General features: G+C 41.9%; 1 protein-coding gene across 6 annotated transcripts in view; it reads left to right on the top strand.

The window, feature by feature from the left end:
* sfi1 (SFI1 centrin binding protein) overlaps positions 1 to 24670 on the top strand; it is a 151414-nt gene that overhangs the window by 41435 nt on the left and 85309 nt on the right. For 4 of the 6 annotated variants that reach the window (XR_005944702.1, XM_041202034.1, XM_041202038.1 and 1 more), the window contains 6 exons: positions 3754 to 3824; positions 6299 to 6391; positions 13679 to 13776; positions 15098 to 15164; positions 20193 to 20323; positions 22556 to 22637. Coding sequence is in view for 5 of the 6 variants with exons in the window: in XM_041202034.1 (XP_041057968.1) it covers positions 3754 to 3824; positions 6299 to 6391; positions 13679 to 13776; positions 15098 to 15164; positions 20193 to 20323; positions 22556 to 22637 (542 nt within the window). In the remaining variant the exon portion in view is untranslated. The remainder of the gene's footprint in view (positions 1 to 3753; positions 3825 to 6298; positions 6392 to 13678; positions 13777 to 15097; positions 15165 to 20192; positions 20324 to 22555; positions 22638 to 24670) is intronic. The other 2 variants (XM_041202035.1, XM_041202037.1) reach the window with 2 other exon arrangements.

The following is a 24670-nucleotide window of genomic DNA, read 5'->3' as shown; positions in this document are numbered from 1 at the left end:
AAATATACTCAGTGATTGAGCTTCCACAGCTCTCTGGGATAGAATTCAAAACGCTTTGAGTTAAAAAAAAAATTCTCCTCATTTCGGTCCAAAGTGGCCTTTATTTTGAAACTGTGTCCTCTGGTTCTAGACTGTTCACCAGGAAAACATCTTACTTGCATCTATCCTGTCTTGAAGTATTTTGTAGGTTTCAATGAGATCACCTCTCATTCTTCAAAACTCTGGAGAATACAGGCCCAGTTTTCCCAATCTCTCTTCATAAGACAGTCCCGCAACCCCGGGAGCTCATCTGGTAAATCTTCGTTGCACTCCCACTGTGGCAATAATATCATTCCTCATGTAAGGAGACCAAAACTGTACACTGTATCCCAGGTGCGGTCTAACCAAGGTTCTGCACAATTGAAGCAAGACTTTGCTACTCCTCCACTCAGATCCTCTTGTGTTGAAGGCTAACTTGCTATGAGTCTTCCTAATTGCTTGTTGCACCTGCATGTTAGCTTTCAGCGACTTATGGAAATTGCTACCCAGGTCCCTTTGTACATCTGCACTTTCTAATCTCTTAGCATTTAAGAAATATTCTGCACATTTGTTCCTCCTATCAAAGTGGATAACCTCACATTTTTCCACGTTATATTCCATCTGCCATGTTCTGTCCACCCACTAAGTCTGTCCAAATCCTTTTGAAGCCACTTTGCATCTTCCTCATAGCACACATTCCAACCTAGCTTTGTGTCATCCATGAACTTGGAAATATTACATGTGGTCCCCACATCCAAATCATTGATACATATTGTGAACAGTTGGGGCCCAAGTACTGATCCTTGCTGTACCTGGCTAATCACAGCCTGCCAATGCACAAATGACTTGTTTATTCCTATTCTCTGGTTTCTGCCTGTTAACCAATCCTTAACCCATACCAGTATATTAACTCCTATCCCACATTTTTAAATTTTGCTAACCAACCTCCTGTGGGGGGCCTTTATCAAAAGCCTTCTGAAAATCCAAGTATTGTATGTCCATCGGCTCCCCTTTATCAATTCTGTTGGTAACATCCCAAAAATCTCCAACAGGTTTGTCAAACATGATCTCCTGTTCATAAATCCATGTTCATAAATCCAATCATTATTATCCAAGTGTCCATTTATCACATTCTTTAGAATAGATTCTAGCATTTTCCCTACTACTGATGTAAGTCTAACAGGCCTGTGGTTCCCATTTTCCTCACTCCCTCCTTTCTTAAATATTGGGTGACATTGGCTATCTTCCAATCTGCAGGAACTATTCCAGAATCTATAGAATTTTGGAAGAAGGTCACCAATGCATCCACCATCTCCACAGCCACCTCTTTCAACACTCTGGGATGTAAAATATCAAGTCCTGAGGACTTATCAAACTTTAGTCCCATTAATTTCTCCAATACAACCTTCTTAATAATACTAATTTCCTTCATTTCCTCATTCTCCCGAGTCCCTTGGATCTCTAATTTTGGGAGATTTCTTGTATCTTCCTCGGTGAAGACAGACACAACATAATCATTTAGCTTCTCTGCCATTTTTCTATTCCCCATTGTAAATGCTCCTGACTCCGCCTGTAACGGGCACACATTTGTCTTAGTCAAACTTTTCCTTTTCACTACAGAAGTGTTTAGAGTCTGTTTTTATGTTTTTTTGCTAGGTTACTTTCATATCTATTTCCCCTTTATCAGTTTCTTGGTCCTCTTTTGCTATGTTCCAAAATCCTCCCATTTGTCAGGTTTACTACTATTTCTGGCAACTTTAATAGGCCTTTTCTTTTAACCTTATACAATCCTTAACTTCCTCTATTAGCCACAGTTGACTGACTTTCTTTTTGGGTTTTTGTGCCTCAAAAGGATATATAGTTGCTGTAAACTATGTAATAATTCTTTAAAAACTATCCAACACCTATGTACCATCATACCTTTTTAATGTATCCATCTCAACCAATTTGCCCCTCAAACCTTCATAATTTCCTTTGTTCAAATTTAACACCCTGGCTTCAGATTGAACTACCTCCCTTTCAAACATAATGTAAAATTCTATCATATATGGTCACTCATCCCTAAAGGTTCTTTTACAAGTGTTATTAATTAGCCCTTTTTTGTCACGTAATACTAGATCTAAAATGCCTGTTCCCTAGTCAGTTCCTCAACATTCATCTCTAGAAAACCATCCCTAACACACTCCAGAAACTCGTCTTCCGCAGCATTGGTGCTCATTAGATTTACCCAGTCTATGTGCAGATTGAAGTCACCCATGATCACTGTATTACCCATGCTTCATGCTTCTCTAATTTCCTGATTCTTACCATGCCCCATACTACCAATACTGTTTGGTGATATATAAACAACTCCTACCAATGTTTGCTGTCCCTTGCTGTTTCTTAGCTCCACCCAAATAGATTCCATATTTTGTTTTTCTAATCTGAGGTCCTCCCTTACTAATGTACTGATCCCATATCTCATTATCAGCGCGGCACCACCTCTTTTTCCTTTTTGCCTGTACTCCCTAGATGTTAAATATTGAATGTTCAGTTCCTAGTCTTGGTCACCCTGTAATCATGTTTCTGTATTGGCAATTAGATCATACCCATCTACCCTTATTTGTGCCTTTAAATCATCCACCTTGTTGCAAATGCTGCATGCATTCAGGTAGAGTGCACTTAACTTTGTCCTTTTGACATTATTCCATATTCTAAGCTTAGTTGATGCTTGTCTTTGTTTCACCTGCCTTCTAATTTCACTTGCTACTTTTCTACGTCCTGTTACCAGCTTTACTTCCTTCCAATTTGAGCTATCCCTTGGGCTCCCTGCCAAGCTAGTTTAAACCCTCCCCAGCAGCACTACCAAATCTCCCTGTCAGGATATTAACCCCGGTCCTTTTAAGGTCTAACCCTTCCATCTTGTGCAGGTCCCACGTGCCCCTGAACTGGTCGCAATGCTTCAGACATCTGATGACCTCCCTCCTATACCAATTCTCAATACCTATCGATTAATTCTCCTATTCCTATGCTCACCAGCACGTGGCATGGGAGTAATCCTGAGATTACTGCTCTTGAGGTCCTGCTTTTTAATTTCCTCCTTAACTCCCTAAAATCTGCTTTCAGGACCTCATCCTACTTCGTACCGATGTCATTGGTAGCAATGTGGACCATGACCTCTGGCTGTTCGCCCTCCCCAGGAGGATGTCCTGCAGCCGTCAGATCAGGTTCTGGGGAGTGGAGTTAGACCACCTTGAGGGGGTTGGCTTCAGATCAGCTGTTGTATAATTGCAACCATTTTGAAACAAAAGGCGCTTTTTCAATTTAATGGAAAAGTTCTGGTGTGAGCGAGGAGTTGACTGTCATAATAATTTTGGCAAAATTTGAATGGTGATCAGCTGAACTCTGAGCAAGAAGAGAGAGGCACAGCTAATAGTATAACTGGTATTCTATCACTCCAGCAAGGTGTTGGTTTCATTCTCAGAACTATAATGCTAGGAGCTGCGGCAGTGTGCCATTTGATGAGGATGAAACATCTTGCGAAGTGCTGATAACAGAGTCACATGGATATCAGGATTTTGTGAATCCTTTTAATTTCTTTATATTTCTGTCTTGGCATATGTTTATTTTCCTTTGATTTCTGTCCATCTCTGGTGCATCTGTTTTTTTTTCCCTTGAGTACTGTCTGCTCATCTTTGAAGCACTGGATGTTAACTAAATTGCATGTCAACTGTGAATGCCTTAACTTCAATCCAGATGTTTTGCTTTGTGCTGAAAAGGTCAAATTGTGCAGATTGGCAGATGATCACTACCGTCACCACCAACTGGTAAGGCATCAGCAGATACATGCATTAAATCTAGTACTGCATTGCTGCTGGGTTTGGTCTGCTCTAAGTACGTGCTTGTTTTATTCAGTGAATGAATTAGTGTCTCTGTTCGCACCAGTGACTTGGAGCTCTGGACTGTTTGACCTCCTCCACAACCCAGTTACATTAAAATTAAATTATGAAGACAGGTTGTATTGACTAGCCTTTTATTCCTTGAGTATAGAAGATTCAGGGGTAATTTAATTGAGGTGTTTAGTATCATTAAAATATTTGATAGGCTCAATAGGTACTATTTTATTTATTGGGAGGAAAAGGGGCAGAACACTAAAATTAGAGCTCGGCTGTTCAGGTGTTACGTTAGAAAGTACTTTCCACAGAGGCTGGTGAAAATTTGGAACTCTCCTTCAAAAAGCTGTAGAGGCCGGGGGATCAATTAAACATTTCAAAATTGAGATTTAGATTTTTGTTAGGCAAGCGTATTAAAGTGTTACAAAGCCAAGGCAGGCAGATGGAGTTAAGATAAAGATCAGCCATGATCTAATTGAATGGCAGAATGAGTTTCTGGGTTTGAAATGCCTGCTGCTGTTGTTCTGTTCCTAATAAACTACATAGTTACTGCAATACTGCTTCCCTCTCCATCCTCAAAGTTGCACATAAATTCTGGGTGCAGTTCCGTGTCCCACAGTTCTCTCTCAGGTCTATTTGTGAAAGCTTCAGTGGACCATTTGTGGAGTGCATCGTAAGTGAGGTCAACTCTATGTTCATGAGAAAATAAAGCATAGGAAATAGGAGCAGGAATAGATGTTATGAGCTTTCAAGCCTGCTCCGTCATTCAAGACAACCATGGGTGATCTTTGGCTTCAACTCTGCTTTCCCACTCGCTCTCCATATCCCTCGATTCCCTCAGAGACCAAAAACCTGTCTGTTTCAGCCTTAAATGTACAAAAGAGTGGAACATCCCCAGCACTCTGGGGTAGACAGTTCCAAAGATTCAGAATCCTATGAGTGAAGAAATTTCTCCTCATTTCAGTCCTGAATGTTTTAGATTCCCCAGTCCAGGGAAACAGCCTCTCAATATCTACCATGTCAAGTTCCATCAGAATCTTGTATGCTTCACTAAGATCACCTCTCATTCTTTTAAACTCCAGAAAGTATATGCTCAATTCAGTCAGCCTTTTATCCTAGGACAACCCTCATATCCCATAAACAAATCTAACAAATCCTTGTTGCGGCACTTCCAAGGCAAGTATATACTCCTTTAAATATGGAAACCGAAACTGTACACAGTACTCCAGGTGTAGTCTCATCAAAGCTCAATACAGTTGCGGCAAAACTTGCTTGTTCTTGTACTCGAGCCGCCTTTCAATCAAGGTGATCATGCCATTTGCCTTCCTAACTGCTTGCTGTACTTGCATGCTAACATTGTGTTCTTGTACGAGTACACCCAACTGTCTTTGACCATGAATATTTTAAAGTTTCATGCCTTTTAAAAAGTGTTCTGGTTTTCTGTTACTGTTACCAAATGAATAATCTCAGACTTTCCCACTTATACTCCATCTGTCAGCTTGTTGCCAACACGCCATCCATGTCTCTTTGCAGCCTCTTTGTGTCCTCCTCACAGCTTACATTCTCACCCAGGCTTTGTATTATCAGCAAACTGAGATACATTGCTCTTGTTCTCTTCATCTCAGCCATTAATATAACTGAGGCTCTAGCACTGATCCCTGTGGCACTCCATCAGTTACAACTTGAAAATGTCCCTTGTATCTCCACACTTTGCTTTCTGTCTGTTAACCAACCCTCTATCCATTCTGATACATTACCCCCAACTCCTTGAGCCTGTACCTTACATATAAATCTTTTGTGCGGCACCTTATCAGATGCCTTTTGGAAATCCAAATACATTACATCTGTTGGCTCCCCTTTATCCACCTTGTTAGTTATGTCCTCAAAAACTCTAATAAGTTTGTTGAATGTGACTTCCCTTTCCAAAAACCATGTTGACTTTGTCTCGTCATCCTATGATCATTTAATGTCCTCCACACATTCACTATCTGCCAGGAGTTGCTGTGCAGGGGTTGAGGTGAGAACTCTATTATCCTATTCTTTCATCCAGAAGTGCTGAGTGTAATTCTAACTGCTGCCCCCAATACAAACCAACCAGTTCAGCTGTGACAGGGAATTGAACCCCTTTTGTTGTTTATATTGCCTGAGTTCAGCAGTAATTTTGCCATGAACCTTTGAGCAACAAGAATTCCTTTTCCATAGTGAGTTTTTTTGTGCAGATGCTCCCTCCTGAACCTTAGCAAGGATGTACAGCCTGACTCTGTGTGAAACAGCATGTTTAAGTCACACCTCAAGTCAATAGTTTATCAGTCTTACTCACCAGGTGTAATGCAGCTGCTCCATTCAGATGCATTGGTGGGTGTATTTGCCCTTTGATGTAATTTAAAGAAATTGTTCTCTTTTATCAGCAATCGAGTATTACTGCTCTGATGTTCAACGTGAGAAGCATTCGACTGAAACAGATGCTGAATAACCTTGCCCACCAACAGTCCCATGTTTGGGTAAGAGTTTCTTCTTTATTTCCGTTAAGTCTGAGTAGACAATGCAAGAAAGCTTGGATCAAGGTGGAGGTTACTGGGTACATCAGATTTTTGCTGCTTCTACAAACAATATAAAGTCAGGGACTCTTCTTCACCCATTTAATGTTATTAAGGAAAGTTGACCCTCAATTCTCTCAGCAGTTGTTGAGGTCTTTGGAGTTCTTGAGCAGGGTTACTGTGGCTAAATAAATGTGATGGAGTAAGGAAGATAGGGCAAGCAGAAGAGCTGAATGTCAATTTGATATTTGGAGGACACGACGGCAGGGAACAGTAAAGATTTTAGAAATATTGGTCCCCATCAGCTGTTTTCATGTTAGTTATTGTGTTGCTTGATTCTACAACATAACAGGGTGAATGAGCAGAGGTGGCACGGAGCAGGGTCGGATTCTGGAAGAGGGAGTAGAGTAGGGAGAGAAGAGCTTTCAGCAGGAGGTCACATCTGACCAGAGTTTTCAGGAGCAATTCTCCTTCTTGAACCTCAATGAGGAACTGTACCTGACGCCTCTATTTTCATGAAGTAAGTGCCTACTGAAATTTGCAATCTGTTGCAACCCTAGCTGCTGCCTTCTGGGCCAGGATAGCATTGCCAGTGGCTGTGAGTTGACCATGGCGAAGAACCTGTCCATCTCCTTCCAGGCTGGAGGAGGTGATTTTTGTGCACCATCTCCCAGTTTGCCATCTGCTGTTGCATAAGGAGGTCAATGACACTATTTCAAGAGAGTTGAATAGTTTACATTCTTTCTTGCCTGCGAGAAGCAGGTGGAGTGAGTACATGGCTTTGCGAGGATTGCAGGTTTCCACATGATGCAGGGCACTATTGATTGCATGCAAATTGCTATGTGGCTGCCCCTTGTCAATTCTGAGATGTACCACAAGTGGAAGGGATTCCACTCCCTCAACATCCAGCTGGTGTGCGACTGCATATTGGCAGGTCAATGCTTGGTATCCTGGTAGCAGTCATGATGCCTTCATTCTACAGCAGTCCACTTTTAATATCTGCATTTGAATCAGAACAAACAGAGAGTGATTACAAGACAATGAGGACCATCTGCTCTCTGCACTGCTCGTGACTCTGGTGTTTAATCCACACACAAGTGGGCAGTATGTATATAATGAAAGTCATGTTGCTGCAATAAATGTGATCAGACCATTGGGGTATTAAAGTAACACTTCCATTGTTCTGGAGGTGTCCTGCGGTACTTGGCAGAGTGCGTATTGAGATTCATGGTGGTCAGCTGCAAAGCTGCACAACCGCACTATAATCAGGGTTCATTCTTGTCACCAGCTATATGCCGACCAGCTGTGGAAGAAAAGTGCGAGAAAGCGAGCAGGCAACGTACACAGCCCCTGCCTGGCCGGGCTATCTGTGATCGACGACTCTAACTGCCATACCAGTAAAGCAAACCCAATTCCTTGTTCAGCAGCAGTCCCACATCTTAACTTCACTCTGTTACTAAGCATCACAGTGTCTGATTGACCACAAGGCAAATATAGATTTAAATAAAGACTCCCAAGCAAATTTGTAGATCAAGCCATGCCATATTGCACACAAAAGTCAGCTCATCACCCTTCTGTATTCCATTGGTGTGTCTCTTCTTTGTGCCTTCACCTGTTCTAGTGCTGCTCTGCACTGTGACCCAAGAAGCCACAGCATGGCAGTTTGAAAGCTGCTGCCTGTCAGTAGAGAAGATTGCAGGTGGTGTTGGAGGATGACCTCGAGCAGCTCTCGGCCTAGAAGGTTCTTCACCTTAGCATGGCTGGCAGCAGTCTGGTCCAACTGGCTGACAGGCTAGAACAAAGCCACTGGGAGGAAGAATGTAGTCATCATGTGAGTGAGCAGTATGTTTGTGCTCCATGATGCCACTGCCACTCCCCTGAGGCACAGTCTCAGCAATCCTAGCGGTCTATTAGAGGGCGCCCTGCAAGTTGCTTTGAGCACTGGTATCCACAGCCATGATGATGAACAGTCTGAGCCTTCATGGCAGCAAGCTGAACCATCAGGTGCTGCACCATGAATCAATTGAGAAGTGGTCTCGTGTAGTTGGCCACCATTTCCACACCTGGAGGATGGGCTTGAAGCACCACGTAAAGCCTTGTGCCAAATTGGAGTTGGACTCCTCCATGCTTCTTGTTAATGACCACAGGCTTTCTGGCAGACCTGCCAATGCATCAAGCATTTCAGAGTGCATTCCCATCAACCTCCTGTATTCTGCCCAATCAAAGTTCTCATTTGAGTCCTCTGTAGCAGGAGGCATGTTCAATAGCACCCTCTGGCAAACTGGCACCTATGCTACCCTTGTCCCTGCCCTGGCTGTAGCCCATTCATTCACAGTGTCTCACCATGTGCAGACCCTGCTGCTAAGCTATCCAAGATGAGCATATGAAGCAGAGTAGTTGTTCAGTGAGGGAAACAGCTTGGAGTAATTTGTTAGTAGCACAGTAACATCATCCAGTGTGAATTGTATCAGGTATTGACAACTCAGGAGGCGACAATGTCCTTGTAATCATGTATCAAAAACAAATGCATTTATGTACTAAAACTAATTTCTCGACAGTTATGTAGCATCTGAGCAGTGTAGGCAAATTTCAGATGCTCTATAATTATGTTGTTTGAAACAAAATCATTTCAATATCCTCCTTTATAGTATCACTCATCCATAACAAGGAGACACAACATAACAGGCCTGTCTCATTCTTCAGTCTGTACCTGCATTGTTTTCATTTTCATTATGTGCCTTATAAAAACTGATTTAATTGTAGGAATTCTGCTGAATTTTTTACTCATTTCTGGAGTTCTCAATTCGATTTGCAACATTTGGACTATTCGATTAAGTAGAGCTTTATTCCTCACTTCCAACTGTCCACTGTTCTCTAATGCTAGCCGTGTTTTGTTTAGGTGAATTACTCCGGTTTTTATTTACTGATTGATATGTATAGTTAACAGGAGCAAACCGTTTATTTGAAACATAGGAACATAGGAGCAGGAGTAGGCCATTTGTCCCCTGAAGTCTGCTCTGCCATTCAACTAGATCATAGCTGATCTTCTAACCCATGCCATTTTCCTGCACTATCCCCATATCCCTTGTTATCTTTAATATCTAGAAATCTATCAATCCTTGACTTGAATATACTCAATGACTGAGCCTCCACAGACCTCTGGAGCAGCGAATTCCAAAGATTCACCACCCTGTGAGTGAAGAAATTCCTCCTTATCTCAGTTCGCAATGACCTATCTCTTATTTTGAGATTGTTCTTCTAAACACCCCAGCCAGAGAAAGCATCCTTCCTGCATCTACCCTGTTGAGCCCTGTATGAATTTTGTATGCTTCAACGAGATCACTTTTTATTCTTCTAAACACTAGAGAGAACCGACTCGGTCTCCTCATAGGACGGTCCCGCCATCCCTTGAATCAGTCTGGTGAACCTTAGTTGCACTCCCTCTATGGCAAGTATATCCTTCCTTCAGTCAGGGGACCAAAACTGCACACAACACTCCAGGTGTGGTCTCACCAAGGCTCTATACAGTTGCAGCAAGACTTCTTTATTCCTGTACTCAAATCCTCTTGCAATAAAGGCCAACATGCCATTTGCCTTCCTAATTACCAGCTACACTTGCCTGTTAGTTTTCAGTGACTTATGAACTAGGACCTTGAGGTCACTTTGGACATCAGCATTTCCCAATCTCTTAGCATTTCAGGAATACTCTGCATTTCTGTTCTTCATACCAAAGCGGATAACTTTACATTTTTCCATCTGCCATGTCTTTGCCCACTCACTTAGCCTATCTGAATCTCCTTGAAGCTTCTTTGTATCCTCCTCACAACTCTCATTTCCACCTAGTTTTGTGTCATCAGTAAACTCGGAAATGTTATGTTTGGTCCCCATATCCAAACCATTGACATAGATTGTGAATAGCTGGGGCCCAAGCACTGAACCTTGCAGTACCTAGTAATCATAGCCTGCCAACCTGAAAACGATCCATTTATTTCTATTCTCTTAACTGATTCTCAATCATGATTTTTTTTATTCATTCATGAGATATGGGCATCGCTGGCTGGGCCAGCATTTATTACCCATCCCTAGTTGCCCTTGAGAAGGTGGTGGTGGGCTGCCTTCTTGAACTGCTGCAGTCCATGTGGTGTAGGTACACCCACAGTGCTATTAAGAAAGGAGTTCCAGGATTTTGACCCAGTGACAGTGAAGGGATGACCATATATTTCCAAGTCAGGATGGTGAGTGGCTTGGAGGGAAACTTCCAGGTGATGTTGTTCCCATCTATCTGCTGTCCCTGTCCTTCTAGCTGTGGGTTTGGAAGGTGTTGTCTAAGGAGCCTTGGTGAATTGAGTATATTACCCCTGATCCCATGTACTCTAATTTTACTTACTAACCTCCTGTGTGGGACCTTATCGAAAGTCTTCTGAAAATCTAAATACATCAAACCTAGTGGTTCTCCTTTATCTATGCTGCTAGTTATATCCTCAAAAAGATCATGTTTGTCAAATATGACTTCTCTTTCATAAATCCATGTTGACTCTGCCTAATCCTACCATTATTTTCTAAGTGTATATTTATCACATCCTTTGTAACAGATTCTAGCATACTCCCGACTACTTATGTCAGGCTGACAGATCTGTAGTTCCCTGTTCCTTTCTAAAATAGTGGGCTTACATTTGCTACCTTCCAATCTGCAGGACCCATTCCAAGATCTCTAGAATTTTGGAAGATGACCACTGGAGTTAGTGATGCTGAGGTTCCAACAGACAGCGGCTTGGACACCTCCTACCTACCTGCGCATTGCTCTTTCTTCAAGGGAACTGCAGTGTATGTGATTAGTGTCTGCAACTTGGAGCAAAATCGTGGCATGTATTATAAAGAAATATGTTGTGGCCTCTCTTGATGGATACTATTGGGGGTTTCAGGTTTGATTTCAGGAGCTTGCCGAGTTAACTGATCCCACCCAGAGTGAGGTGAAAATGCTACAGTTGTATTCGTTGTATTTTGGCAGGGCAGGAGGAATTGGTCAGTCAGCTCCCATCCCTGATTGTCATTCACTGACCCTTACACAAGATAGCATGTGTGTTCCTGAGCTAGAATCTTGCATGGATGAGGTGTGTTTCAGAGTCCAGTTGCCCACTGGCAGTTGTTGTCATGTGAGGAATAGCAGCTTGATTGAGGTCTACTGTTATCGTGGAAATTTAGTTCAGCAAGCCTTCAGGAGAAAGTGGAGAGTATTTTGGAAAAATAAGTGTTCTGCAGCAGTGACGGTTACACAATAATATGAAAGGGTATGGAATACTGTTGAATAGTTATTGTTCCTTTCTTCATCCGGTTAGTTTCTCATGTCATTGCTCCCAGTATACCAGGATCAAGCACCTTTCCCTCAATGCGATGATGATGCTTTAGCTGTTGGCATGAGGGTCTGCAGCTTCTGTATCTTGAAACTCCCTCTAGTGGCGGAGGTATACAGCTGATGAGTGACTGTGACAATCAGTTTTGAAAATTCTAGTTAGATGTCACCTGGTGTTGATGGCCATATAAGAAGTATTATGTAAATAACAAATGTCGTAAACATGTGTAGTAATTATCATAATTCAAATACAATGAATTAAGACAACACAAATTGCTAACTTGCAGAGAAAGACAAACTTGTTGCAAAAATGACAGGCGAGGATGAAAAAATGAGCTTTCTCTCAGACATTACGGAGTACTTTGAGTACATTTCATAGCTTGTGCTGCTGATAGCAGTGTTAACCTGTTGGCTGCACGGAGGGAACATTAGTGGTCTCACTGAACTTTTCAGAAGCTCACCTCTTGAGTGTCCAGGGTACCCTGAACTTGTTAAATGATTAACTTCTCTTGGCAGATACAATTACAGTTTCTGGAATGTTTATTATTGCCTCTGACAATTTCAATGAAATGTGAATAATTTCCTCTTGCATTAATGACAAATTCCCATCAAGATATTCTTTGATTAAAAATTTCCGCATGAAGAATTCCTTTTTTGCTGCCTGTGATTCAAAACTTTATTTCCCTGGTTTCTGTAAAGCTGGTGACTGGAAGTCACTGACTTCGGGAAGAAAACCTCGAATGTTATTCAGTATGCAAGCTTTTACATTCGTTCTTTCATGACTTAGTTGGTGTTAATTAGTTGGTATTGAAATTATGAGGGATTTTGATGGAATGGATGGGAAGAAACAGATGCTACTGCAGGAGGGTCAGGAACAAGAGGATGCAGATTTAAAATAATTGGCAAAAAACCATGGTCGGGGGGAAGCAGGGATCAAGGGGAGGGAGGTGGTGATGAGGCAGAATTTTTTCACTTAGGGAGTTATTTTGGCCTGGAATGCACAGCTGAGTTCATGGGTAACTTTCAGAAATAAATTTGAACTTTATTTCCAAAGGAAAACTTTGGGGATTGAGAGGGGAGTGGAATGAATTGGGTAGATGTTGCAAAAGGCTAGAATAGGCCTGTTGGGCTGAAAGGCTGCCTTCTTCACTGTTTGGTACTATGATTCTATGAATTACATTAAATGCAGCTGAAACTATGACCTGTTGTATTTTAGGAATTCTGTTTGCTCAGACAGTTGAGCCCTGGATTATAACCAGATTCTGATCTGCGAGTTCAGGTTTGAAAGCAGTCTGCTCCTTGACCTTCATTGCCCTCTAAAGGTTCCATTCCTGGGTGGAAGGCTATGTGGTCTTAAGACACCCTTTATTTTCCCTTTATTCTTCCATGGATGTAGGCAGCCTTGAACTGATTTTTTTTTTGCAACAATGATGATTTTAATGGTCACCATTACTGGGACTAGCTTTTTAATTCCAGATTTATTAATTCCACCAGCTGCGATGGTGGAATTTGAACCTGTGTTGCCAGGGCATTCGTCTGGGCCTCTGGATTATTAGTCCAGTAACATTACCACTACATCACATTTTCCCTCTATTTCAAGGACAGAGCAGAAACTCCTTTGGAAAGAGAGATCATGCCCTTCGTCATCAAATTTACAAACCAAATTATTAATTTTCCTTCAAGTAAAGTGAGTTTATTCTGTGCAGACGTGCAGAGTCCAGGGGTGAGAAAACAATGGAAAGTGCATTCGTATGCATCTGCAAGTAAAATTGGCTGACAAATGTGCTTGTGACATAATCCCCATTTCACCTGGACCCACTTAACTGTACAGTTCTATAAATACAGCCGCACTGGGACCTGAGCCTGCATTTCTGCTTTCTGAATTTTTGCTTTTCTGACAGATGCTGCGAAGGTGCTGGGATCAGTGGAAATCATGTTTGGAACTGCAAGAGAAACTTGAACTTGGGGCACTGACTGGACAAGCCCAAGAGCATTTCAGGTATTCTTTTACTCTGTGGATGGGTTAACCCTTTGGTTTCCCAACTGAACTTGTAATCAGAGGTCCTGAAAAGGTGGAAATGCCCACAACATTCTCAAGCTGATGTATTCCTAGCTGCTCCACTTGTCTTGTTTTGACTCTCCCGAAGATGCATATAACATTCCAGAGTTTTGACTTCGAAACCTATACAGTCAAGTCCTGTGATTAATGTATGGGAAAAACTGTTAGTCACCTTTCTAATTGACAAACACTTATGCCTGATTATCTGTCAACTAACCCCTATTTGTTCAGATTTAGAATGCTGTTGAATAATGGGCAAGACCTTTCATGGTTACATGGCCAGTTTAGTACTGATGATGGCTTCAAAATTGACAGCAACCAGACAATGTAACTTAAGTGGTGCTTAAGCCGCTGAAGACACTGCCAACGCCTGAAGTGTTTGGGTGGGGGTTGGGGGGGTGGTGTTCAGACTGGCCATCCGGTGGTAGTGGAAATGTAAGGTGACTCGGAGGCTGCAACCAATTAAACAAGCTATCGGCTCGTGCTAATTTGCATCCAAAACACTGAGGACACTGGAAATCTGAAACGAAAATAAAGTGCTGGAAATACTCAGCAGATCAGGCTGCATCTTTGGAGCGCGAAACAGAGTTAATATTCCAGGTCAGTGACTTTTCATATGAAAAGCCTGATGATGAAAAATCATTGATTAAAATGTTAACTGTTTCTCTCTCCACAGATAATGCCTGACTTGCTGAATATTTCCAGCATTTTCTGTTTCTATATCTATTTCAGATTTCCAGCATCTGCAATATTTTGCTTTTGCAGATGGGCCAGTTGAATGTCAATTTTTGTAGATTCTCATATTTCTTCATGCAGGAATATCAGGCAAGCCTGATATAATCAGAGCTGTTTTGCTGCCATTGACTTAGACGCTTTCCTCAGCCATTGTAGATGCTGTGAGGCCTTGGGAAATGCTTGCTGTTTCCAGCCACTAGCTGTGCTCACAGTTAAACAGGGAAATACATCTGCAGGACCTCCCTGGAATACAAATGTAGCATGCACAAAGCTGTCTGAAAGTACTGTAATTAGATGGTGCGGCATTGTGACAATATTAATAAGTTATTTTAACTTCACAATGCAGCTTGGTTAATGGAAAAGTCTAGAACAAGGTTTTATTTTATATGGAAGTAAATGAGTGTTGGAAGCAATGCCGCTTCAGTTAATTCTACTTTATTGCCACCAAAATGCCAATCCAACCCAATCCTTCAATCTTGATTCATGTTACTGACTTTACTGGAATCAGTGCATCTTTCTGTCGTAGGAAGGTATTGCTGAGGAAATCGCTGCATTGCTGGATAAAGCACGTCGAAGGGAAAAAGTGGTCTCAGGTGAGGAATATAGGATCCTGGACAAGAATATTGCAATAAATCTCTACATTAATTCCAGTGGTTTTGCGGGTTGATGCACGGCAAGATGTGGCATTGAGCCTTTTAGATCAGAAGAACTCAAGTTTAATCAACAACTTTCATCTACAAAATGTCAGGTTATTAATTTTCAGCTTTGAAATGACTCAGTGAAAGTTTACCATTTCAGTTTCATACTTAAAATATGCTTTTCTGCTCAGACAGACAAGAGTTTCAATTGTCTTGAATTGACAGTTTATACAACTTAAAACAGTTCAAAAAAAAACTATCTCTCTTAGCATTAGTATGCTCCTGTCCCTCACTGCTTCCTGGATTTTGTTCTGCTTCTCTGCACATCTTGCTGCCTGAGCCTGCCTCTTACAGATATCTTGGGCCTGTCTCGCTCACTTCCTGATGGACCTGCTTTTGCAGTACTCTGTCTAGGCCTACTTTCATGAAAGATTCACGTCATCATTCACTGGTCTTGGACCGCTCTTTATGCCACACTTTGTTCTCTGGGCCTGGAATGCCCACGTCCTCCTTTCTCCCAGGCATAATGCTGCTCCATCCCTTGAGCCTCCTCTGTTCGACTTCCTGGACCCCTGCCTGATGCCCAGGGCCTGCAATGCCAGAAGAGTGCAGTTAGTATTAAATAAATATGAGAGAACTATTCCTTAGTCAGATCAAAAACTTTATTTTTAGAAAGGGTGCCTGCAGTACAGCATTTCGGTATGGGTCTGCTTTTCTTGTTCATGAGTTCAATTTGACAACTTGGAAAGTAACTAGGAACAGTGTGAAAAATAATTAATTTTCAGCCTGAAAGAGAGTCCCTGCTGAATCACACAGCTAAAGTGTGCCTTGTTCCACAGTGTAATGCTGATTTATTAAATTACTCCTGAGGTCTGATTAATTACTTGATTAAATTGTTAATCAGACACCTGAACAGTTTGCGATTGTTTTAGTGCTGTTAAATAACTGGCAATAGTGGAACTGAGGAATTCTTGGGTGACTGTACTTTGTATCTACTTTGAGTACCAATGGAAACCATGTCACCGTTGGCAAAGTGATGCATGTAGTCTTCAATGTATTTTAAGAACCATCCAGTACTTGTTACCTTCAGGGCCACTGTCTTCATTGTATTAATCTTTTATCCAATTGCGCATTGAAGAATTTTCACAGCAAACCAGGAAGCAAAATGGACTGATTATCCATTGTGGCATATATATTAGAAGCTAAAATATAGACTATTACATTAAACAATGGAATTTTTTTATCATAGTGGAAAAATATGACATTACACAAAAATAAAATTAGATTTCCAGGGCTGGAGAGCTTGTTCAGAAGTAGTTAGGACTTAGCTATAAGTCCAGTGACACCTCATTAACAGGGCATAACTTTTTGGTGGGTTTTTAACATCAATATTACAGCATGAATGGGGGAAATCCTGTCAGTTCAGTGATTTCTAGAGGATTGCCATGTGCGGAGATGTAAATTGTAAACTCTGTGGAGGAACAGGGAATCACTCAGAGCAACTTGTGGATTTACATGTTTAACGGCACGTGGCAGAAGTTTCTGTCAGTTTCACGGTTGTAATGTTTCAATATCTTCATTAGAAATTACTTCAAAGCCTCAGCCTGGCCTTTGATTTGATTCTTTAAAACCTCACAATAATCCTGAATGCATTCAATTATACCTGTGGATTCTGGGCATGTGCAGTTAGCAGAATTTCTTCACATGCGATCTGTGCATCAACAGGAGTTGAAGAGAAGAAAGGGGGGAAAAAACTCAAATTCACATCCTTAAGACATTCCAAAGGATTTGACACCCAGTTGCTAATTTTGAAATGCTCTCACTGTTATATTTTTGAAGATGTTACAAAGTTGCTGCATTAGGGAAAGCCAAGAAGAAATTGTCAACATTGACTTTCAAAAAGCTTTTGGTAAGGTTCCCCAAAAGAGACTTTTCAATAAGAATGAACCCTCTGGTATTGGTGGTAATATATTGAATGAGATTGAGATCTGGCTGGAGGGATGTAGGCACAAAGTAGTTATAGATGGATTTGGATCTATTTGGAGACCAGGCACCGATGTTGTCCCACAGGGATCAGTGTTGGGACTGTTACTTTATGCTATTATTATTTTTAATTTTTTAAAAATTCTTTCATGGAACATGTTTGTCACTGGCTAGGCCAGCATTTAATGCCCATTCGTAATTCCCTTGAGAAGGTGTGATGATCTGCTCACTGGAACCATTGCAGTCCATGTGGTGTAGGTACTGTTAGAAAGGGAGTTCCAGGATTTTAACCCAGCAACAGTGAAGGAATGGTGATATATTTCCAAATAAGGATGGTGAGTGGCTTGGAGGGGAATTGGCAGGTGGTGGTTTTGCCATGCATCTGCTGTCTTTGAACTTCTAGATGGTAGAGGTCATGGGTTTGTAATGTGATGTCAAAGGAGGTTGGTGAGTTGCTGCAGTGCATCTTGAAGATGGTACACACTGCTGCTACTGTGTGTTGGTGGTGCTGTTGAAGGTGGTGGCTAGCGTGCCATCTGTATGAATGGCATGCCAACTCTATGACTGTCTTCAGGGCTACAGGCCAAGTGCTGGAAAATGAGATTAGGATAGATATGTGCTTGATGACCGACACAGACATGATGGGCTGAAGGGCCTGTTTCTGTGCTGTATAACTCTATGACTCTAAAATTTTTCTAATTTATTCATTCATGGAATGTGAATGTTGCTTGCTAAGCCGGCTGCTTTGTCCTGAATGGTGTCAAGCTTCTTTAATGCTGTTGGAGCAGCACTCATCCAGGCAAGTGGAGAGTATTCCATCACACTCCTGACTTTTGCCTTGTAGATGGTGGACAAGCTCTGGGGAGTCAGGAGATGAGTTACCCGCCGCAGAAGTCCTAGCCTCTAACCTGCTATTGTAGCCACAATATTTATATGTCAGGACTGTAGATGATCTCTGCCTGCTTCAGGCGGATCTAATTTGTTCAGAGATTGTGCCTAAAACTGGCAAATGAAGTATAACTTGGACAAGTTCAGTCTTATGCATGTGGGGAACTGGCAGGTGGTGGTTCTATATTCGCCATTGTTGTTGTCCTTAGCTGTCCCTTGATTCAAGAATGATATCTTCACGGATTCATGAGTTTCTACCATGGGTCTTCGTGTGGCTGAGCAGGCTGAGTTTTGACTCGTAGATCTTTGGGCACCTGGACCAGGATGTCCCTTGAGGTAGTGAGATCCGTAGTATAGGATTTTCTTCCATTTTTTCTCTTGTCTACCATCGCTCTGCTTCATCATGAAAACATTGGAATACAAAGCATGATACAGCTTGATGGATGACTTGTTGACTTTGAAGAGTTTTCTCTTTGTTTTCCCCTGGAACATTGGCTGTTTGAGAGTTGAGAGAACAGGATCTGCCAGGGGAGACAATTTTCATCCATGCAGACACAGTATTCCAGTCCTTTGAAGTTGATTCCACAGGAGTCTTGCCTAAATGCTTGCGGGCGGACCTGCCTTCCATATTCCTACACCCTTCAGGGAAAAGTATTAAAAAAGGTGGGGAAAGAAAGGAATCTGGGCATTCCAGAGCCCTTTATCTCTAAAAGCTCATGAACAATGCCATGAAACGATAGCTAGAGCAAATAGAATGTTGAGGTGCATCGATTGGACAGTTAAATACAATTTGAGGCATAAGATATGTGCTAGTACATGACCTTGGTCAGGACTCACTTGGAATACTATGTCCAGTTTTGGTCTCCTCACATGATGGGTGATATTGAGTTTTTGGAAACATTGCAGAGGAGAGTGCCATGACTAATTCTCATTATAAAGCACCTTAGCTAGAAAGAAAGGAACATAGGAAAGAGGAACAGGAGTATGTCATTTGGCCTTTCGAGCCTGCTCTGCCATTTAACTAGGTCTTGGCTGATGATCTACCTTAATGCCATTTTCTCACACTATCCCCATATCCCTTGGTATATTTAATATCTAGAAATCTATCAATCTCTGTCTTGAATATACTCCATGACTGATCCTCCACAGCCCACTGGGGTAGAAAATTCTGAAGATCAACCACCCTCTGAGTGAAGAAATTCTTCCTCATCTCAGTCTTAAGTGGCTTATCTCTTATTCTGAGACTCTGCCCCCTGGATCTAGACCACCCAGCTAGTCGAAGCATTCCTCCTGCATCTACCTTGTTGAACCCTATGAAAAATTTGTGTACTTCAATGAGATCGCCTCTCAGTCTTCTAAATGCTAGAGAATATAGGTCCAGTCTCCTCATAGGATAAAAGATAGGCTAATAGAGTTGGGTTTCTATACTTGAGAGGAGCCTAGAGTTAGGGGTGATCTGATTAAGGTTTTGAAGATAATGACAGGAATACTTTGTGTTCGAGTTAACAGTGTGTTCCAGTTAAATGGGTGAGGGAGGACCAGGAGTCACAATTTTAAGTTGTGTGAGGCCAAATCTAGGTTAGATGACAGGCGATGGTTCTTTTCTGAAAGAATACTGAATCTCTGGAACAAGCTGTTGTCTAGTGTTGTGGACATGGAATTCAATGAATTATTCAGTCAAGAGGTGGACCTGTTTCTCCTTGGGATGGGCATCACCTCTTTTAAAAAGAAAAGTAGGTACTGCAAGGAATTCATGGCCTGAGTGATATCCTGATCTAGTTTTGATTACCTGGATGGGTCAGAGAGGAATTCCCCAAATTTTTATCCCTCAAATTGGTCTGGATTGTTACCTGGCCTATTGCCTCTCCCAGGAGATTACATGGTTTGTGTGGGGTGGAGTGCATATATTGTGATACAAAAGGTATCGCAATTGTGTGGGACAATATGGACAGGCCAGAGGATTTTTACCCATCTGTAATTTTTGGTATGTTTGTTTTGTGTTTATACTGGTTATGGGCCAGAGATCCCAAAGAGGAAAGATGGATAAAAACGACCTCTTAAAGACCAAGAGCTGCTTCTCTGTTTAATGCAGTTGTTTGGGCTTATTTTCAGGTTCAGGATAAGAAGGCTAATGCTCATTACTTTCAGATGATACTGCCTTTATACCTAAAGAAGTGGCGGATGTTTGTTAGTGAGAAGATATACCTGAATAAGATGAAAGAGTCTGCGTGGGAATTTCACAGGTACTGTCTGAGAGGCTTTTTTCCCACTTTGCCTCCTTCAGTCCTGAAGGTACCAAGTTCTGTGAAGCACAATCCCACCCTCACCCATGGAGCTGTTCTTCACATATGTAAACTGGCAAGTAGTTTGACCATAGGGACACCACAACTGAGCTTGGCCAGCTGTTCATCTGGTGTCCACAGGTGCTCATGTTTCAGTGGGAGGAGGGTGGGAAGGGCAGGGATGGTGGAATCTCTGGTGATCTTAACCTCTAAATGCAGTAAGATCAGTGATGTCTCAACCTTTGCCTGGCCTGAAATCAGCTCGCTCAGCACAGACTGTGGATCAGCTTGGGACTTTCCTGTCTTTAAATAAAAACAGACAATTCTGGATATATTCAGCAGCTCTGGCTTCACCTGTGGAGAGGGAAACAGAGTTAACATTTCAGGTCGAAGATCTTTCGTCAGAACTGGAAAAGCTAAGAATGTGACAGGTTTTAAGTACTTTATAGAGGCAGAGAAAAGGGGGAGATGGGGAAAGAACAAAAAGGAGGGTCTGTGTGAGGGTGGAAGGCAGGAGAGATCAATTAGCAAAGGGGTGATGTTGCATTACCATTTCCTTTTGCTTTGCACCAAGTATAGAAACAAAAAATAGGCCTTGAAGAATTGTAAATGGGGAAAAGCAGAGCCATCATAAACAACAGCCATCCAAAAAACACAAAAGAATAAAACACAGGAAAAAAAAATGCAGAAATACAAAGAAATGGGGAACAGCAAATGTGATCTGAAATTGTTGAACTTAATGCCGAGAACAGTTGGTTGACAAGTGCCTAATTGAAAGTTGCGGTGCTGTTCCTCAAACTTGCACTGAGCTTCATTGTCACAGCGTTGGAAGCTGAGGTCATAGTGGAGTGAGGATTAAAATGGCAAGCAACCAGAAGCTCAGGGTCAAGTTGCGGTGCTGACTGGAGGTATCCTGCAAAATGGTCACCCAGCCTGCATTTGGACTCCTCAATATATGGGGGAAAGTCATCGTGAGCAGCGAATATAGTATACTAAATTGAAAGTTAATACAAAAAAGTTGTTTGGCAGCACAGAACTTGAATATTTGCTGAACCAGGAAACCCCATGCTTTCCACATGACAATGCCTCAACCAATCAGAGCTGACTTGCCAACCAATCAAGACCCTTTTTCTCCTGTAGTATAAATGATTGTAATTGTTTGAAATTTGGCATTCTTGTGTTTGTCCTGATGAGTGCAAGATGAAAAGCTCATGTCTCTCCCTTCAGCAATATTCAAGTACAAATAAATCATTATTTAAACAAGGTGGTGTGTTTTGGGGCTCTGGATGATGAGAAGGAAGGAGCTAAAATGGAAGGTGTTGTATGCCCTGGTCTTGTATGGTAAGGTGACATGAGAATGGGAGGAGGAATTGGGGGTGATAGAGGAATGGACCAGAATTTTGAGAAGGAAATGGTCCTTTCAGAATATTGAGAAGGGAGGGGAAACTGTGTTTTGTAGTGGCATCAGGCTGGAGGTGGTGGAAATGGTGGAGGATGATTAGCAAGTGTGGAAGCTGGTGGGGTGAAAGGTGAGGACAAGGGTAACCCTATCATGGTTCTGGGCACCTGATTATGATCCAATGCCTCCAGCTGGAAAGTGAATAATAGTCAGGGTAGGTTGAAGCTCAACTTTGTTGCCCTTTCTAACACTGCTAACGTTCAAATATAAGTAATAGCCACTTTGATGAGCTGTTGGAGGGCTTGGCACCAGTGGACAACAACCCTGCAAAAAACCAAACCCTTTGGGACAGAAAATATTTGGAGATGGAGAGTCCAGAATAGGGAGACATAACTTTAAAATTGGAACTAAAATTATATAAAGGCTAATATCAAGAAGTATTCCTTTTCACAAAGGCATGGAGAAATCTGGAACACTCTTTTCAAAAAGAGGGGGTTAATTGAAAATTTCAAAACTGAGATTGCTCAATAGGTGTTTTATCAGACCATTAATGGTTACAGAACCAAGTTGGGTAAATGGAGATGAGATGCAGATCAGCCATGATCTGCTTGAGTGATGGGGTCTAGGTGTTTAAACAGTTGATTTGAGTCAGATCTCCAATATTCTGGGTCACCTTGGTAAAAGGATTGACCCCCTCAATGGTTTGGGAAGGACACTGTCTGGCTACCTACTCAGCAAAACTGTATGACTGTCAATTACCATACATTGTAAGATTCAACTTACTGCCCTCACAGAGAGATGGTGCTGAAGCTGGCTTTTTACACTTGGTGGGAGACGATGGATTGTCAGCGTGAGAATCGAATGGCAGAAAGATTGGTAAATATAACTTCATCGTTTCAACAGTTGATCGTAACTGAAGGTAGCAAAATAAACTATTTGTATTATTCTGTTCTATGGAAATTTTGTGTTGTCAACTTGGTCTGGGGAAATACGGCTTCAATTACGGCTGCAGTAAAGCAGATTAACTGAGTAGGTGTAAATATTGAACAAATTAAGGTGTCAGCTTGGCTCAGTGGACAGCGCTCTCTCACTTCTGAATCTGAAGGTTCTGGGTCCAAGCTCCATAGACTTGGGCACCTAATCTAGGCTGTCAGTGCAGTGTTGCACTGTCGGAGGTGCTGTCTTTTGATTGAGATGTTGAGCTTAGACCATATCTGCCGTCTCATGTGAATGTAAAAGATCTTAGAACACGACTTGAAGAGCCAAGGGAGTTCTTGTGGTACGCTGATGAACATTTATTGGTCACCCAGCAGCACTGAAACAGATTATTTGGTCATTAATCTCATTGCTGTTTTTGGGATGTTTCTATCTACAGTTGGCTGCCACATTACCTTTACAATGTGATTACAACAGTAACTGCAGTTCAAAAATAACTTAACAGCTGTGAAAGGAGTTTGTGAGGGTTGTGATGTTTTATTCCAGTTTATACAATTTCTGCAACTATTTCAGCTTCTGCACTGGTTTTATTTGATAGGTTATTGTGAACAGCAACAATCTGTGTTTATAAAAAGTCTTAAATGTAATAAAACATCCCAAGACATTTCACATGAGTGTTATAAAGCAAAATTTGACACTATGCCATGTAAGGAGATATTAGGTCAGGTTAAAGTGGTAAATTTTAAGCAGCATCTTAATCTCTCTGCCTCTCTTTTCTCCTTTAAAGGAGGGAGTTCCAGTGTTTACTGCTTTTGCAGCTGAAGGCATGGCGAGCAGTGCTGGAGCGATTAAAAACAGAGATGCTCAGAAGGCTAGAATTGAGAGTCATAGATATCTCAGGTGGTTGTGCAGCTAACTGCAATAAAGTGTTAGGGAGGAGCGAGACCATGGTGGGATTTGAAAATAAGGATGTGAATTTTAAAATTGAAGCTTTGCTTAACCAGGAGCCATTGTAGGTCAGTTAACACAGGTATGATGGGTGAATGGGACTTGGTGCAAATAGGGACACAGACAGCAAAGTTTTGGATGATGTCAAGTTTACAGAGGGTAGAACATGGGAGGCCGGCCAGGTATAATCATGTCTAGAAGTAACAAAGACATGGATGAGCTGAGTTGGGATATGTTACGGAGGGGGAAATGGACAGACTTAGTGATGTCATAGATAAGTAATCGGAAGCTTAATTTTGTGCCAAATATGACACCAAGGTTGCGAACAGTCAGATTTAGTCACACAATTGCCAGGGAGAGGATGGAGTTGGTGGCTAGGGAATAGAGTTTGTAGAAGGGACCAAAGACAATCTTCCAAAAAGTGGCAATCATCATCAGATCGCTGCTGTGCTTAAAAGTTCCCCTGACTCAACTCTCCTCCACATTTCTTCTGGGGTCATCTGATCCTGGCTTTCATAGAAATGTGCATGTTCCTCCAAGAACTCTGTTGGAGCGGAGTGTAGTTGGGGAAGACAGGACATGTCCCCTTTTTACAGCACTAGCTGCTCTGTGAGAAGTTTAAAGGTCCAGTTTGAATGTGATTAAATGGGTAAATGAAAGTGGGTGAGTTGGCACACAGGTAGTGGGGGGTAGTAAGGTTCGATCAGGTGCGGGGAGTGTCGTGGTCGGCTGGTCAGGGGCTGGGGGTTCAACTTGTGGAGCTACCCAGATGTTAGATGCTCTTTCTGTCTAACGTTTTCTGGGTAATTATCTAAGAATACTGCACAACCCTCCAAAGTGACTCTGAACTAAATTTGGAGAGAAACATTCGTGGATGGTCCTGGGGCGCAGGGGAATTGCCTATCAGAATTTGAAACTTTTCAGGCAATTCTCATGAGGTCAGTGCATCTGGACTTCCACAGGCTCCTGTTGCACATCTTCGGTCCTGTGTCTGGCCTCTGAAAATTCAGCGGGGTGGGTTTCAA

The sequence above is a fragment of the Carcharodon carcharias genome, chromosome 13 (genome assembly GCF_017639515.1).
Source record: "Carcharodon carcharias isolate sCarCar2 chromosome 13, sCarCar2.pri, whole genome shotgun sequence".
NCBI lineage: Eukaryota > Metazoa > Chordata > Chondrichthyes > Lamniformes > Lamnidae > Carcharodon > Carcharodon carcharias.
This window is presented reverse-complemented; position numbering and strand designations above follow the sequence as displayed.